The 17381-nt window shown below is 37.5% G+C and overlaps 1 protein-coding gene across 5 annotated transcripts in view; it reads right to left on the bottom strand.

Moving 5' to 3' along the window:
• Positions 1–17381, bottom strand: part of RALYL (RALY RNA binding protein like) — a 373569-nt gene that overhangs the window by 31007 nt on the left and 325181 nt on the right. For 4 of the 5 annotated variants that reach the window (XM_036400853.2, XM_036400827.2, XM_036400819.2 and 1 more), the window contains 3 exons: positions 7002–7049; positions 2215–2378; positions 1485–1565 (listed from right to left, as the gene is read on the bottom strand). In XM_036400853.2, the coding sequence (XP_036256746.1) occupies positions 1485–1565; positions 2215–2378; positions 7002–7049 (293 nt within the window). The remainder of the gene's footprint in view (positions 1–1484; positions 1566–2214; positions 2379–7001; positions 7050–17381) is intronic. The other variant, XM_036400844.2, reaches the window with a different exon arrangement.

Genomic DNA, 17381 nt, shown 5'->3' with positions numbered 1-17381 from the left:
AGTTAAAGAGCTTGATCCAAGGATGATCTTGTCACTTGGAGCTCTGAGACTGACACTTAAAATTCAGATCACACCTGAATACATAGAAGGATACCTCCACTGGGGAATAACACTGTCTGTTTGAATCTGGACACTCCCAATTGCACTTCCATTAAATAATTTATAGTTTCTGCAATATTTGCCATATTTTGCAGGCAGTGTTTTGGAAATCTTATAGCAAGTGCCTGTGGATACTTTGACTAGGCTTGAATCCTATAATCTATGCTATGCATTATTTACGTCCTGACACACTATTACAAGGCATTTTTTGAACTGCAGAAGCAAATTTTGCAGTAGTTCTGAGGAACATATATCTGGATATTAATGTAATATTCTCTGCCTCATTCACTACCATAGAAATTCAGATTTCTGGTTGAGAGCTTTTCTTGACATCTGTTGGGATACAAACACTAAGATCCTCAGCTCTCTAGAAGAATTTTATAGCTATTCTTGTTCTGAACAATGAGAAAAATATATAAAATCTTATCTGAACATAAACTCTCTTTTTATGGCAAGTGCAGCAAAAAAACCCACATTGTTATTAATGCATACTTTAGGACAATTAGTCATTTGAATGTACTGATACTAAGTATTCATCTAGATAAGACAACAGAAACTGATGAACAAATGAGATCTAACTAAAGCTTTAATTCACTTTGTGAAAAAACAAAGATCCAAGGACTGAAAAGGACTAACAAAGTTTCCTAAAGTGAAGATCTTGAGCTGTATCCTTTCTTTTACAATAATAAAAGAAAACATAATTGATCACTTAAAATACTGAGGAAAGGGTTACTTCAAGATAAGTATGAAAATGTCTAAATTCATGTTCATCTTCCAGAGAACAAAGGAAATATTGCTACTCCCAGACATTCTCTTAGGGTTTGAGTCAGCTTTATAATATGACACCTAAATTTATGTGTCTTCCAGTGTATTAGGCATCAAAGCTCTTGTTAGTGGTTATGGACATCCAGCCCATTCATTCCCTGGAGACTTGATTTAACAGTGATTTAACTGTACACGCAACAAGGCCTCTCTGTCAGATCATTCTTTCCAAGGAATGTCTTGAGCTCCTTGTTCCTGAGTGCACAACATCAGCTATGTTTACCACAGGTCCATTTTTTCAGTCACATGCATTTACATGTTTATGTTTTCATTCAAGGTCTCTGATATTGTCGGGTCATGCAATAGGATCAAGGATGGATCCTAATGGGCTCACGAGGTCCATCTTCTTTGTTTGATACTAGCATGTAAGACTCGACTATGTTATTCAAACAGAGTATATGACTGGGTCCTCTTGATGCCATAATTAACTCCTCTGGCAGTAAGATGTACTGTTGATGGGTTCACCTATTTCATAGTAAAACAGCAAGATGTTTTGCTGGCCACTCTGGTACTGCAAAAGACTTACTGAAGTTCCTTCATTCCTTCTAATATCTGATCCCTACCTGATCTTTCTCTTCCTCTTCCAGTGATGCTTCCAAGGACAGTATCACTCCACAAAAGGGGCAGGGGAAGACGGGTGGGTGCTGAAAGATGCACGAAGAGGAAGATGAAGTTCCCAGGACATACTAGGGAGTGGGGAGCTTGGTGAGCTTGGAGGAGGGAATGCCTACTGTTCATCAGCTCTTCTAGGGCCAACTCACTAAAGAAGGATTAAATAAACCCAAGTTGCCAATCCTGTTTTGAACTTCCTTTAAAACAAAGACACTTTGCCTCTGTCTACACTCGAAGGAGTCCAGTAAAAAAGAATACACATAGCCCAACCTCCCCTGCCTCCCCGCCCCAGTCCAGCCCTAGCTTACATACAACCCTGAGGTCTCCACAGAAATCAATGGGCTTCTGTCTGTCTGTAACAAGATTATTAATTTTTTTGTTACCAGCAGTTCATGAGATCTCATGGTGAATGAGCAGTCAGGTTGAGAGGAGATTTTAAAAAGCCCTTTTCTGAGGCTGAGGGAACAGGTCAAATGTTGAATTTCCTTTAAAAATGTCATCAATGTGCTCCTTGACTTGCAGGAGAGGCTGGAAGCTTTGGTAATCAAACCAGTTTTTCAAGCTAGAGATTTAGGCCAGGAAATTACTGCAATAGGGCTATCTATATAGTGGAAGCTGTGTGTTTGCAGAAATTGCTAGAATCATTGTTTCGGTAATATTCAACTGATATGAGCAACTCACATTTGGATCCTGAGGAAGAAGCCCCACTTGAGGTGGACCGTGATGCTGCCTTCATGGAGAACACCCCTTTGCCTCTACGAGTTGTTGTCACAGCCACCCGAGGACGTTTGAGTGGAATCACTGCACGGGGCGGTGGGGGGACACGGCCATGGTAATCAAACAACCTAGAAAAGATTAAGTCAGCTGGACTCCATAAAACCCTCTGTGATTTCGTGTCATGGGAGCTCTGTCAACTAAATTTGCATGTTATCGGAGAAAATTACCCTTTGAAACTGTAATCACTTTATATCAAGTCAAATTAGATTTCAAGGACCTATGCACATTAAGTGCCTTATTCAGATTTCAGTCACACACTGGTGCACAGACCAGCTCAGATTTTTTGTGTGTCATTCAAATGAAGGATGTATTATGGGACTCTGCAATTTGCCATATGGAAAATCCATAGCTTGCTTTCCACAGGTCCACATCATTTCATTGTTCACAGCCAACAGCAATATATTTTGTTGTGACATTTCAGCTCCTTTATTACATGCATGGTTTAAATTCTAGTTTTCTATTTGCTATTCTTAAAGATGTAAAAGTAAAGAACAAAAGAGAACTTTCCTGAAGACAACCATCACCCTAAAGAAATATCTTGCAGTTTCTGAAATAACAAGAGTCTTTGCATATGTTCTCTTTATTGCAGAATGAATTGGTGCGGAAATGCTAAAATACCCAAGCATGCTTAATAAATTAAAAAAAAAAATTGTTCAAACCAAAACCATGGTAGCAGGCAAATATTCAGACTTTTTACCAAAGATACTCTATGACAAAAATGAACTTTTGTTCCCAAAGAGAATAGCCTAATCCTAATGATACAGTTATTAATAGCAGGTAACTAACCCGTGTAAAGGGAAATAAAGGCAGTAAAAAAGGTAATCAAAGCTACAGATATTCTTAGAACATAAAATATATGGATTCTGGATATGATAGGTCAAGAGAAGAAAGTTCAAAAACCAAGATTTCCAGTTCACAATCTGAAGCAACAGCCTCATAAAATATTCTCAAATTTACTTTCAGCTAGTAATTATGGAAATTTATAACCACATGTTTAATTTTCACAGTTGTGAGTACTGTCACCTGGCTGGGCAGATAGACACACATTTGAAAACAGACACACAAGAAACAATAATTCACTCACCACAGCATCTAACAGTATGATGAATAGAACAGAGTTAAATTTGAATCTTCTAACCCATTTTCTGGTAAGTACATACATAGTACTTAAATCAAACCACACTTCTGTTTGTACTGTAATCCTACAGACAGTTTAACCATTTCTCTCCTTTTCCATAGCTGCCTACAAAATGTGACACAGAGATCCTGTTACACTCAATGACTGAAATCCATGGCCTCATATATTCCCACAAATGAGCAGCTTTTAGCCATTGTCAGCATAACTAAAGAATTCTGTGTGAAGATGGACACTAAACCATCTTTTTCTACTTTTAACACAAATATTAGTGCTTATTGCCAGTCATCATTTATTATATTAAATGATCTGCAGGTTGGTCATAAACTCCTTTTTGATATTACTGGGAAAAAATGCTTCTGAAGTGCTATAAGCTGTCATGAAAAAGTTCATTATACGATTATTGTTCAAAGGTGATTTTTTTTAGCTTTCAGTAGTTTAGATAATATAGTGAAAGGTGAAACTATGCTTCCTTTTCTCAAAATATATAAAAGCATATTTATCTAAATGGCTGTTATCAATCTATTCCTACTTTTGTTTATGAAATCATGCAAAGCTTTTGGTCTTGGTATTTTGTTTTGTCAGGTTCTGTATATTCCAATAATATGCTTTCTTTTAAAAAACAATGCTTCCATTTATGGATTTGAACCACCATTTGAACCATGGTGATTGTTGTAGTGCATTTTTATACTTTGTAATATTCTGAAGTAGTTTTGTTTTGTATCCCCTTATTTTTCCCAAATGGTTTATCCCAGACTGTACCCCCCTCCCTTTACCTGTGTTATCCCTCTCCTGGGATGAGATCATCCCCAAACCCCCACCCTGGCTCTCTGTCAATCACTCAGCATCCCATCCCCTCCATCCAGAAGTTTCGGTCCAGGTTGTCAAGTGATTAGCCAGAGGCTGGGAGTCAGCCCCCCAAGCCTTGCCCCATACGCTGTCCTAGATGTCTATCCCTTAGGGTACCCATCCCTTAGGGTCACTCATTGGTTCGTAAAATGTTATCTACTTTTGGTTTCCACCTCCCTTTAAATGTGACCTTGGCACATCTCCCGGGGCTCTCGGCAGGAGGCCCCTGAGGTGCAGGAGCTCCTTTGGGACTCCTAATAAAACCTTGGATAAACCCCTGCTAAGAGTCGGCCCTTTATCTTCTACCGATGTCTCTGGTGTCTCTTGTGCTGCACAGGCGCCAGCCCAGGTGCCCTCAGCACCCTCGGGGCACACACAGAGAGTGTCTCCCTGCTGTCAGCCCAGGTGCCCTCAGTACCCTCGGGGCACACACAGAGAGTGTCTCCCTGCTGTCAGCCCAGGTGCCCTCAGTACCCTCGGGGCACACACAGAGAGTGTCTCCCTGCTGTCAGCCCAGGTGCCCTCAGCACCCTCGGGGCACAGAGAGTGTCTCCCCACCAGCCCAGGTGCCCTCAGTACCCTCGGGGCACAGAGAGTGTCTCCCTGCCAGCCCAGGTGCCCTCAGCACCCTCGGGGCACAGAGAGTGTCTCCCCGCTGTCGGCCGTGTCGGGGCTGCCCCCCCCCCGTGTCTGCCGACTCAGGACTGACCGAGGGTTCCTGAGAGGCTCCCAGAGGGACTGAGACAGTGGTTCAAATCCATAAATGGAAGCACTGTTTTTTAAAAGAAAGCATATTAGCATACAAGAAATGATAGAGAAATGCTCAGTCCCAAAGCAATTCTTTGCCCCAATAATTACTAGTGTGCATACAACTATGCTTTTTCTTTCAGTCACCCTTCTAAATGTACAGTTTAATACAGTCTTGCCAGTCTGTCTTCATATAGATTTTATTTTAAAGAACTATCCATTCCTGACACCCTTTTTTGACCCTATCACTGCTTTAGTCAAGGTAAGAAAGACATATTCTCTCTTCAAGGAGTCTGGAAAGCTAATAACAGGAATTAGCTGAAATATTAGGAAACAAGATCTATGGTTTGGGACAAAACATACAAATTCAGAAAGTTCAGAAGTTCAAAAATTCAAAGAATCATGACTATATTTCTTAATTTATATTTCCTATAAGTAGTTTGTACACCAAATTCTCCATGGGATTTTCTTTCCCATGACTACTATATTGAGATTTTCATCTTTCCCTTCCATCTTCTGGTATCTAAAAGAGACTGTTTGCCTCATACAGTTTTTATTTTCAGAATATCAGCATGTCCAGCCTAATGAGGCCAACCTCATATTCAGGTTTTCTACCATAGAAGTTCTGCTGTCTTAATTCTGAAGGACTTCTAAATTAAAAAATTATACTATTGAATAGATCTATGGATACATTTCACTGTCAGTGGTTTTCCATAACAATGCAATTATCAAGTGAGACACCAAGAAACAACCCTTAATGTCCAATAAGTTTTTTTAATTTTTTTTTTGGTGAAAATTAACCATTACAGTTTATCATTTATGCTACACATAAAATACAGAATTGAGGAAAAAACTAGACATATACCTTTAATATTCATGTGGCATAGATGAAAAACACTATTCTGTTTAAAAACATACAATTCCACAGATGAAATTCAGAGCTTGGAAAAAATAAATAAAAGCCTATGGAAACTAACTTTTTACAGGACATGTGCTACTCCTACTGCAAAGGCTGGACTGAGCAGGATTAAACTGCTTTGAAGGCTTTTACTTCATATGTTCATATGCTATGCTGTATCTCACTATTTCTAGCTTTGTCTAAAGGGGGCATGGTAATTTATATGCAAAACTAAAACTAGTGGCTCAAATTGAACACACATCAGGAGAAAACAAACATGAAAATGTTATTTCTACATTTTTCCCACTGTGTTCCTAGCAGAAAGGCATATAGTACATATACCTAACTTAACTTCTGGGTGTAAACTGTCCCCCTGCTACTGTCCATTACTTTACATATGAGAAATATCAGATTAGAACAGGTTGGTGGAGCAATGCTTTGTTCCTCTCTGGCTCACTTGTCCTGTGACAAACCAAGCTGCTGTAACGAAAAAAACACAGCACTGCTGGCTAACAAGTTGGTTATCTGTGACCATTCTTGCTATTCCTGTGTTGTGAGGATTCTGCTACATCTGAATAAATACATTTTCACAGTGCTGAGCTAGGCTGTGTGTAACTACTCAAGGCAAAATCTCCAATTGCTCAGGCATCCAGATTCTTTTTGTCCCACAGGAACACACTGTTCAGCTTGTGCTTTTGCTTCTTTCAAAGTTCTTCTGGACAAAGCCAGGAACGTCATACTGAAGAATTTCACAGCCACTACACATCCTAGTGAAAGTAAGCCTGGAGGAACTCTACTAAACTACCATTAAACTGTTCAGCACAGCAAATACCCCAAAACCTCTTAGAGAAGGATAAAATCTAAGGACCTGCATAGTAAGCATACATTTGGTGGTGGTGATCTTCTCTGCAAGATATTAAAAATAGTCTTTTTATACACAATAGAAATAATGCAATGAATAATCAATAAAATCAGAATTAGCCTGTTTAACCAAACAATGGGATTATATTATCAACAACATGAGAAATTATGTAGGATGTACAAAAATACAGGCACACATACCGATTGTAGAAATCATCTCTGTAGTAATCATAATCAAAGACATAACCACTGTGGAAAAACACAGAAAAACAAGAAAGAACTGTTTTATAGGAAAATACACACTGATTAAAACTTCTGTGGTAATATTGGCTTACTCTCAAATATATATCCCTTCTTCAAAGTCCTTCCACTTCTTTTGTACTGTGCACAATGTACATTATGTCTGTCAATGCTGCTGTCAGCTATCACTGTGTATTTGGAAATGTGAAGTCTGGGGCACACGGAACTGTGTAAACAGTTGACAGCACACACAGATAGGATTTAACACAGTGAGACAGCTCTGTAATTAGAGGATCATTACAGTGTAATTCTCTGTGAGAGTGATCAAATGAAGTTAGCATTCCAAAACTGACGCCCTCTTCTTTTCCGGTCTAACATAGGATGATCAGTGAAGTAGGAAGACAGTTAAATACATGAAAGAGTGGGAAATGAGTGATAAGGTGAGCTAAGACAGTTACTTTGATTTAGAGAAACATGGAAGGGATTTGGCTTCTTGCTACTCCTTGAGTCCACCAAATTGTTTTCATCAAAAAGAGAAAAAGTAAAAAGTTAAAAAATAAATGCTAAGTAAGTGTTGCAGGGATGCATTTCCTCTCAGGTTTAGGAAGGAATAAACATACCAATCTGAGAAAAGACAAGCACCATCAAGGGAAATGAACAAATGAGAAATTACACAGGTTCATGAGAAAACTACTTGTGAGCTGTTAATAGCAAAGTCAATCCCAGATTCGTGGTTTTGCATTCCATTAGCAACTTTCTACTTTCGTGGTGAAGAAATAACAAAGAAGTCTTATCTATCTCATACACCCAAAAAAAAAAAAAAAACCCAAACCAAAAACCCCCAACCCAAACCACAAACCAATGAGCCAGTAAAGGCTCTGCATGGAAAAGTCACAAGGATTTATTTATACTCAGCCTAGTAAAATGCTCTTTTACTGTTTTGAGAAGGACAATTATGAATAGTAAAGGTAAGAAACATGAAGAAAGTATCACAAAAGAAGGAGAAGCTTTAATTGAGAAAGGAAAAAACTAGAAAAGAAAGAGGTAATAAGGACAAAATACAGAAGAAAACTTTCCCTGAAAATAAAGGGGCACAATAGAATGATGGTGTGATTTAGGCTGGAAGGGACCTTAAAGATCAACTACATATCAAAGAAGCTTTTCTTCGCAGGGAATGGACTTGTGGATAGTTTCTGCTCTTGAACATTGAGCAAAATGGGGTTTTTAGTGCATACTTTGAAGAATGTGTGAAGAATTCTACCAGAGCAGGTCAGGGCACAATTTCTGTCTCTGCAACACCTCTTTCACATTCAAGTACTCAATTGCAAATAATAGAATAAATTGTACTGTCTGCCTGCAGAATATTGCAGCAGAAGATCATGAGAGCTGCAGGCAACTGTGACCCTTTCTTTAATTTATTTGAGAAAAGAAATCCTAAGATACATATCATGTGAAACACTGAATTGAACAAGCCTGAGAGACTAGAAACCAGCAGCAGGTAAGCTGTGTGTGGCAGAGGATGTAAAATATCATTAAATAATAGTAGACTGTGTATAGTGATCATGTGTCTGTATCTTAAGATGCATCACTGTATCTTAATGTAAAACTAGCAATTTTTTTTCTGAACTATATGATAGCTCTTATTTTGTCTTTCACTTCAGTCTGCAAGGAACTAAGAAGTAGCAAGTATCAAAGCTATTATTTTATTTACAGTTATTCACAGCTTCCTAGTAGTTTTATTTAGCTGAATGTTTAATAGCTTCAGTTAGACCATAGTTAATATTCAATGTGTGCTTTTAAGTAGAAGATAACAGACAATTTGAAGAAAAACTATTAAATTTAAAAGCCCTGTCACATGAAATCTTTTGCCTGGAGTTGACATTTATTTAATTTGCATAAAGACTGGACAAATTCACTTTTTCAATGTTGAAGACCATGAAGCTGGTGGAGAATAATTCACTGGCACCAGTTAGAGTAAGGCTGAAGAATGACTATATACTGAGTTCTGTAGTAACTCAGCTCTGGCTTACAGAATAGAATAAGGACTGCTGGCCTCTCAATGGGTATGAAAATTTTATGTTGAGTGATGATGTTTCATCTGTAATAATATGTTGAATTGAAGAGATTATAATGTGAAAGCAACCAGTACATCTTTCTACCTACAGCTATAATTGTTCCTACTTCTGCATGTCAAGGTACAGACATAAGACTTGGTCAGTGCTGCAGTACAACACCAAGCAGAAAAGCACAGATAATCACTGGCACTGAGATCAAGGTGACTACATGGCTCTTAACCTCTTGAGAGTAATTCCTTAGCAACCCAACAGCCTGTGTAATGGAGGCCACAGGTAATCACTCACACAGTGCTGAATACCAGATACTCAGCAGGTCAGAAGCAGAGAAAGGTTTAAACAAGCCTGTGAATTGTTGGAGTCAGCAGTTTCCTAATGGCACTGTAAACAGGTAGATTACTTACCCACAAACATGTGCCATCTCGACAATATTAACAATAGAACTGCCTGCATAATGCAGATATTAATGCAGTAGACAGTAAAAGGCACTGCTTTACATGTGTCTCACAATGAGGCAAAGAAAACTCATCAATAAAATGTGCTTCTACTAAACAAAAGTCATGGTTCCTTTTCCTAACTTAGTATCACCAAGACAATCTTGTACAAACTGTCTTTTTTGGTTTCACTAAGCACTATGCATATCTTTAAAACTGTGCATGCCTGAAGAATAAATGTCTCTCCCATGACCATATTTTCAGAGCTATGATGCTGTGTGTATTCAAAGTTCCTGTGCATATCAGCAGTTGCACATGTGCCAGGCAGGCAAATAGAGTGTTATGCTCCTGCATCTTTGAAATAAATGTATGGATATTATTATGTCTTTATATACCTGATGCTGAAATCATATTACTACAAAAGTACAATTTTTTTCCATTCTCTATGCTATGCCCTCAAAAAATGTTTATAAACTAATGACCACATCCTGTCTTAACTTAGGTAACTCCAAACATCAGTGGTGTAGCTGACTTCTGTGGGGTTGTTCTAACTTTAGGAGAGTTAATGCAGAACACAGCAGAAATACCTTTTGTTGTATTCCTGTCAACAAGGCTTTTGTCTTCCATTATCAGCCTTAGCTAATATCACTTTTTCTTTCCGCAGGTACAAAGATACTTTTAAATCATAAATGTTGACAAAATAGGCATAATGTATCTTAATTTAATTGACAGTGCTATTGCCATTTATGCTGTCAGTTTCTTCTCTGTTATGAGGCCTGAATAAAAATATGAAATATAAAAGCAATATTTGTTCGATCAAACTCTTTTTGGGAAGCCCATATCAACCTAATGTTTGAAACTAGTATTCCAGTCATTTGTGAAATATTTTTCATGTCATGGGAAAAGAGTGTTAGAAATTTATGCTGTTGAGAGCAAAAGAGAATCAGTCTAAACTGATATGATGTTAAAAAGGAAGTTGGTGAGGGTAACTAGATGATTTAGAGAAGATGTATTTAGAGATAGAAACTTTCCCCATTAGAAAATCAATCAGATGTAAGTTGCTTCCATAAGCTATTGAAAAACAATGGTGGAGATTTCAGGTCACTTTTCAGTGGATGGTTACCTACACTCTCAGACATAAATCAAATTGGTGGGCTGAATCCCACCTTTACTTGAAAGAAAATTCTATTTTAGGTAAGGATGAGAATGCTGATAGAAGTGGAGGGATGCTGCTGTTTTGCAGCTCAGGCTGTATATTCTGCAGAGGAAGAGAACATTCTCCAGAGCCTGTTTTTTTGTTGGCAGACTTACTGTCAAAAGTCAAGTTATTTCAGTGATTCTTTCAACTAGGAAAAAAGAGGGGGCTGGAAGAGGAAAACTAGTTGCAGAGAAGTATTTTACATTCGTTTCCATAATGGAGTTATGAGGGCAAATAGGTATAGCTAAAAAGAACATCTTAACCCCAAAATCCCCAATCACTTGTCCCAAAATGCCAAACAATTGAACATAACCTACTATTTGTATATTTCAATTAATGATTAAATTGCATAGTAATTTTGTAACCATAAGTTAATAAAAGTTTTTTTTGTTTTTTCCCCTAATTCTGCACATTTATTCAATTAATAAGAGCAATATGTACTTTCTCCTGAGTGGGGAAAAGATAAGGACTTAAGTTTCAATAAGTGCATCTTGGAATGTAATACTTTAAGTGGATTTTTTTTTCTGTAAAACTGGAAATTTTTTTCCAGTTCTAACCTGAAGAGGTGCATTTTGTCCAAGAAGGACGTATATACATTAAAAAGTTGACATACAGTACACCATTTTCCATTAAAGTATCTTTCTGCAGGCACTAGGCAGAATTTATTTGCAATATGATTAGGCTGTATTTTTAGGCTGTATTTTTTCTGTCTCTAGATATGCTCCTTCTCTACTCTCATCCTCTCTTCCAAGAACTCTTATCCCAGTGAAATGTATTTTGGGAAAACTGTTGAACTTATTGTGCAACCTGAATTTTAGACAAAGCTTGGGCAAATATTCAAAGTTGCATATACACATTAAGGTAATTAAAACACTAAGACATTTTTCTGTAGAGGATTAGGCAAAGCTTGTGAAGCAGACAAGGACAAAGACATTGAGATCAATATTCAGACTCTGGGGATCAGCTGGTTTCAGAGCTGTTTATGGAAGCAAGACAGAATAGTGATGCAGGCAAAACTAACCCCCAACAACTTTCTGTGCAGCTAGGTATTAAAATTCCTCCTAACCAAAACTACTTACTCTGGCTGCAGGCACAGCCTATGCTTAACAATGTTATCCTGATGCTCTTTAGAAACAAAACAGTAGTTTTCCAATGTAAAGAGACTTGTGTAAATCTACTTAATATCTCCCCAACTTTCTCCTGTGGCAAAGCTATTCTTCTGTCATCTAAACTATTGTCCAATTATTTATGTTTCCTGTGGGAACATTTCATAGTAAGGTAAAGAAAAAGATTCTAGTGCCCAACCATTTCCCAAGGTGTCCTTTATTTGTATAGTCTGACTGGGGAGTTTGCAATGTCCCTATGATATTTTTTCTTCCTTAGTACAAGAGAGATGGGTCCAGCCTCTCAAAAATCTGTTTTAAATTCAGTGTGTTCAAAGTACTACTGTCAAACCATACACATGTGATTGATTATCCAATTTGCTAATAATATTGTGTACATTGAAGGAGTGTCATTTGACTTGCATTGACAACTACAGCAGACTCTTGTTGACAGGTGTAGGATTAAGTGATGGGTTTAGTGTTTCCACAGCCTTTCACTGAACAGCAGTTTAAATTAAAATCATAGTGGTAGCACTGGAGTTGAAAGACTAACTCTTTAAGATTACAAAACCAGAAATCTGAAACTTTATGTACTTTTCAGAGAAGCTGTCTTGGAAGCACTGAATGAAACACAAAAGCACAGTTCAGAAAAAATTAATCAATTGGAATGCAACAATGTCAGAGTTCATGTAAAAGAAAAAAAAATCTAGAAAATTGCATCACGTGCTTTCCATTTTTCAAAATGTCAAAAGGCTTAAGTTAAATTTGTGTTCTCATTTAAACTAAGTTTACTGATTAAATTACTAGGTAATTTTGTTATTTTGGATTGAACAACTCAAGATTTAAAGCAGAAAAATGGACACGTGAAGGAGACAGAACTTTCAGGGTCCTGAGCACTGCTTGTGATGTCAAGCCATGGTGACTGTTTTTCCCAGACAATGCTTTGCAAGTGCAGTTACAATATAAATGAAGATACCAGATTCTGAGAATCTGCAAAAGCATTCTTTTACTCCTGACCCACTGAGTAATAATTTCCATTGCAAGTGCATCTGATAAGGAGATTCTTCTATAACCGAGCACAGAACTGGATTCAATTCCAGTCTGGTCAGAGATGAGTGGAAAGGACAGTGGTGCATCACACAACCAGCTGTGTATCCTCTAGACCAGTTCTAGGCTGACTACGTTGCACTCAGGCAGAAAAATTGTAAAATAAAGGCCTCATAAAATCTGGCCTGCTCTGTTCGATCGATGGCTGGCCTGTCATTTCTTCCAAGCACAGCTAGCACTTTGCAAGCTCCCATGTGAAAACAATCCTGGTATGAATAGTTCGTTCACTTGTGCTTCTACCTTCCATAGCATGGAAGACTGCAGTCTGGATACTCTCCTGCTTTATTCTGCCTGGCATATTTCTTTGTGGTTACCTCCAGATTCTAAGGGCATCTAAGAATATGGGTATTAATAATTTTCTCTCCTTCATTGATGATTTTTGAGAAACATATTCAATGTAGAGTTTAATCAGGTTACATTTTTGGCTTCAGGTTTTACCTGATTTTCCTATGTCTAAGCTCTTTTAAAATACGAAAGTAACATTTTTAAAATCACATGTTGTAGACTCTGTCAAATATTTTGGTAGCAGAATTGATTATTAACTGATGTTCCACTCTGGCTGCTGTATCTTAAGAAGAAAAAAATAAAAGAGCCAACTCACAGTAAATTTGGGGAATTCAGTATGTATTTTATATGATTGCCCTTCATCTTCTCCCTTACTCTTGCTGAATGCTAAATACTTCTCCTGAAGACTCCTTCATATTGCTGTTTCAAGCTACCAGGAGCAGTTGCACAGTTTGAAATTTTGACAACTTGCTTGCAATAGACTGGTAAATTTCATTGGCTGACAAGGTCAGCATGAAACTAAATTATACTTGACTCCAGATTTAAAGTATAACCATGGTTAATTTGTATATGTGTATACAAGTGAAATGATTCATTTTGCAAGAAGACAAAGCCTTATTCAATACCTCTCAGGGTCCTCCATCTCTGCTAAAGAAATGGGAACACTTTGGAAAAAAACTGCTTTATAAGCCACAATAACGAGCTCCAGTTTTGTTTTAATAACTTCACTGTCTCAGAAGATGTAGCTTCCAGTTCCATATCCATTTGTACACCAAGAAATTAGAGATCTGCAGAATTAATTAGGTTATTTGAGAAATGCTTCAATTTTCCTCCTTTGTATATTGATCCTAATTTCTGTGAAGGTGTTAGCTGTGGCAGCAGCTCTCTGGCTACAGAGAGCAGCACACAGCTTTCCCAGGCATTTTCCTGGAGAGGCTGTAAGAAGATGAGAGAAAAGAATGAGAAACAATTCTTATTTCCACTTGCTGCACCTGTTGTGCACACATGGAATGTGTTATGGAGATTTGTTTACCAAAAGGTGATTTCTTTATTGGCCACTTGCAATGGTGTTTGGATTGATTGACCAATTGGCTCTGTCTGTATTGCACTGTCTGTAAGGGTGATGAGTTTCTTAATAAGTATAGTATAATAAAGTGATTGATCAGCCTTCTGGAATCATGGAGTCAATGCTAAGTATTACCCGGCTGGGGGCCTGCAACAACAGTTAGCTACTTTCAAATAGCTCAGAACAAACAGTTCATGTGAAAAATGCAGTCTGAAAGTGGGTAATTTTTCATTTTGACAATTTGTTGTTCATAGTTTGCCTGGAAAACTCTCTTTACTTTGTGTCACTTCATTTAGATGGCAAGAAAATGAGGCCATATCCAGTAGGTACTTTCTGGCAAATAACTGCTTCTGGCAAAAGGTATCAAGAATGTTGGTTGAAAAGGAACTCTATATGAGTTAGCAGTGCATACTCAGAGCCCACAGAGCCAACCAGATTCTGGGCTTCATCACAAGGAACACGACCATCAAGTGAGGGAGGTGATTCTCCCCCTCTGTTCTGCTCTCGTGAGACTCCATGTGGAGTACCGCAGCCAGCTCTGTTGTTCACACCATAAGAAGGATGTGGACCTGTTGGAGCAAGTCCAGAGGAGAGCCATGAATATGATCACAGGGCTGGAACATTTTTCTCATGAAGACAGGATGAGAGTCGGGGGCTGCTACACCTGGAGAAGAAAAGACTGGGAAAACCTCATAGCAGTCTTCCAGTACCTAAAGGTGCCTACAAGAAGAGATAAGAGAGGGACTTTTGACAAAGGCATGTCACTAAATGATAGGAAAAGAGGGAATGGCTTTAAACTGAAAGAGGACAGATTCAAATTAGATATTAGGAAGAAATTTGCTGTGAGGATGGTGAGACACTGGAATTGGTTGCCCAGAGAAGTTGTGGATGCTTCACCTCTGCAAGTGTTCAAGACCAGATTGGATTAGGCTTTGGGCAACCTGGTCTACTGGGTGGCACTAGTTATAAACAGATGATATTTAAGGTCCCTTCTAACCTAAACCTTTCTGTCAACCTACAAAAATTTATAATTGTTGGGACTTAAAACTTCTTTCTGATACCTATCTCTGTGGTTATCAAAATCTTTGATGAAAGTAGCTGGTTACAGGATGGCAGCTGATTCAACTTTCCATCCTTCTTTAGAATAAAGGCTACAGGATTCAAGTGTGGCAAGCTCAGAATGTTTGGGTTTTTTTATTTTTTTGGTGAGGGTTTTTTTTTTTTCTTTTTTTTTTGGATACAAGATTAGAGACAACTGAAAAGAAAAAGTAACCCTTCAAATTTGCTGGAAATCAGTTTATACCTTTCAAATTAAATAAATACTTTAGCATTAACAACAGTCACTACCATAACAATGTCAACTGTCAGTAGCTGGTTGTGTATAACAGATTCACTCTGATATTTCTACATCACTTTTAAGGCTTATTCTCCAACTTTTAATTGTGCTCTAATATGTCATGAAGGATTTAATTTTATTGAGCAAAACTGGTCCAGTTTTGATTTCAGATCCAAATATGAAAACTTTAAAAATTAAATTTCAAGGACAGTAATTAAACTCTTAGCAATAAAACTCTTATCCTACTATTGATAAGGCAGAATATTACCTAATTATTTTTTTTTTTTAGTGCTACATCAGCATAGAAGTTGTTATAACCTGTTAAACTTGTGCATACACATAGAGCTTTTGTGGCTGTTGTAGAAAAAGTTGAACTTTGGCTTGAGGAATGGTGGGAATTATAACGGTCTGGCCTGAACCTGAGATAAAAAAAAATCCTTGAACTCAATGGATAGCTACATGGTGCTTTTGAGCTATAGTTTGTAATTAAAACGAAGAAAAAATTTCCCCCAAAGAGATGGAAACCAAAACAGCCAAAATCAAGATCTTTGAAATCAACACCTGTTTGGGCCAAACAGAGACTATTGAATATGATTATAAATACCCCTGATACAGTTAGGCTTCTTTTCAAATTATGGTCTGTAAATCATTATTCCAAGGTATTAGAAAGTGGTTTGTAAACAAGGTCAAATCTTAAACCAAGATAAATTCATAGAAAACAATCTATGATCCAATTAATTTTACTAGTTGAAAGCTTGCCTGATACAGGACATATCATGATTTTATTTCAATTAGGGTTATACCACAATATGTGAATGCACAGCTGAATGACCCAGTAAAACAAGATATGAGTAGTTGTTCCTTGGTATCACACAAAAAGCTATTAACAGAACAACACTAAAGACAATTACTCCTAGCCTGAAGCTCTTTGTCTTTTTAAAAATCTTTAACAATTATGAGAGACATCAGAAAGTTCCAATTTGCTCTGCGTAAGCACTGTTTTTCTCTGATATGCCTCTTTCTGCACTGCCTCCTCTCATTCTCCTGACTTTACTGTTTAGAAAGCCAATGAATGCACAGACTGGTGTAGAGCAATAACTTCTGAAGCAACCAGTCCACTGGCTGATTGCTATGATCACAGCTGGTTGAACTCCAAAGAAGAAATCTCTTTTTCAAGGAACTGCAGTTATATTACAACAGAAGGGTGGGAAGCCGACCGTCAAGTGAAAGTTGACAGACAGCAGCACTGGCTGTCTTTCTAGCATTTACTCTTTTAAACTAATCTTTCTCTTGTAGCTCAAGTGCAAGTAAGATGTTAGGTTAGATGGATCAAATTTCAATTTCTGGTGAAAAAAGATCAAACTGATTTCAAGCATGGAATCAGAGGGGTCAACCATCACATCCCCTCCAAATATTTGTTTAAGGCCTAGTGTGCTAAGAACTTAATATTAAGAAGAGTTTAATTTGTTATTATTGTACCAAAGTAGTTAGAGAAACACATGCAGAAGAGCAAGGGGTAGACACAGGCTGATTTGTACAGCATTACAGGGAATTTGAAACTCAAAATATAAAACTTCAAAATTATATCTTTCAATATATCTTTCAATATCTATCAAAAGGAAGAAATTTAGATAAGACTTCTTTGTAATTGTAATATATGTTAGAAATAATTCATGCTATAAAAGAATGTATTTAATAAAGATTGTGAAATCCAAACAAGTCGAGACTTGACCACAAGCA

This window comes from Molothrus ater, chromosome 1 (genome assembly GCF_012460135.2).
Source record: "Molothrus ater isolate BHLD 08-10-18 breed brown headed cowbird chromosome 1, BPBGC_Mater_1.1, whole genome shotgun sequence".
Lineage (NCBI taxonomy): Eukaryota > Metazoa > Chordata > Aves > Passeriformes > Icteridae > Molothrus > Molothrus ater.
The sequence above is the reverse complement of the archived record's forward strand: the minus strand, read 5'-3'. Positions and strand labels throughout refer to the sequence as shown.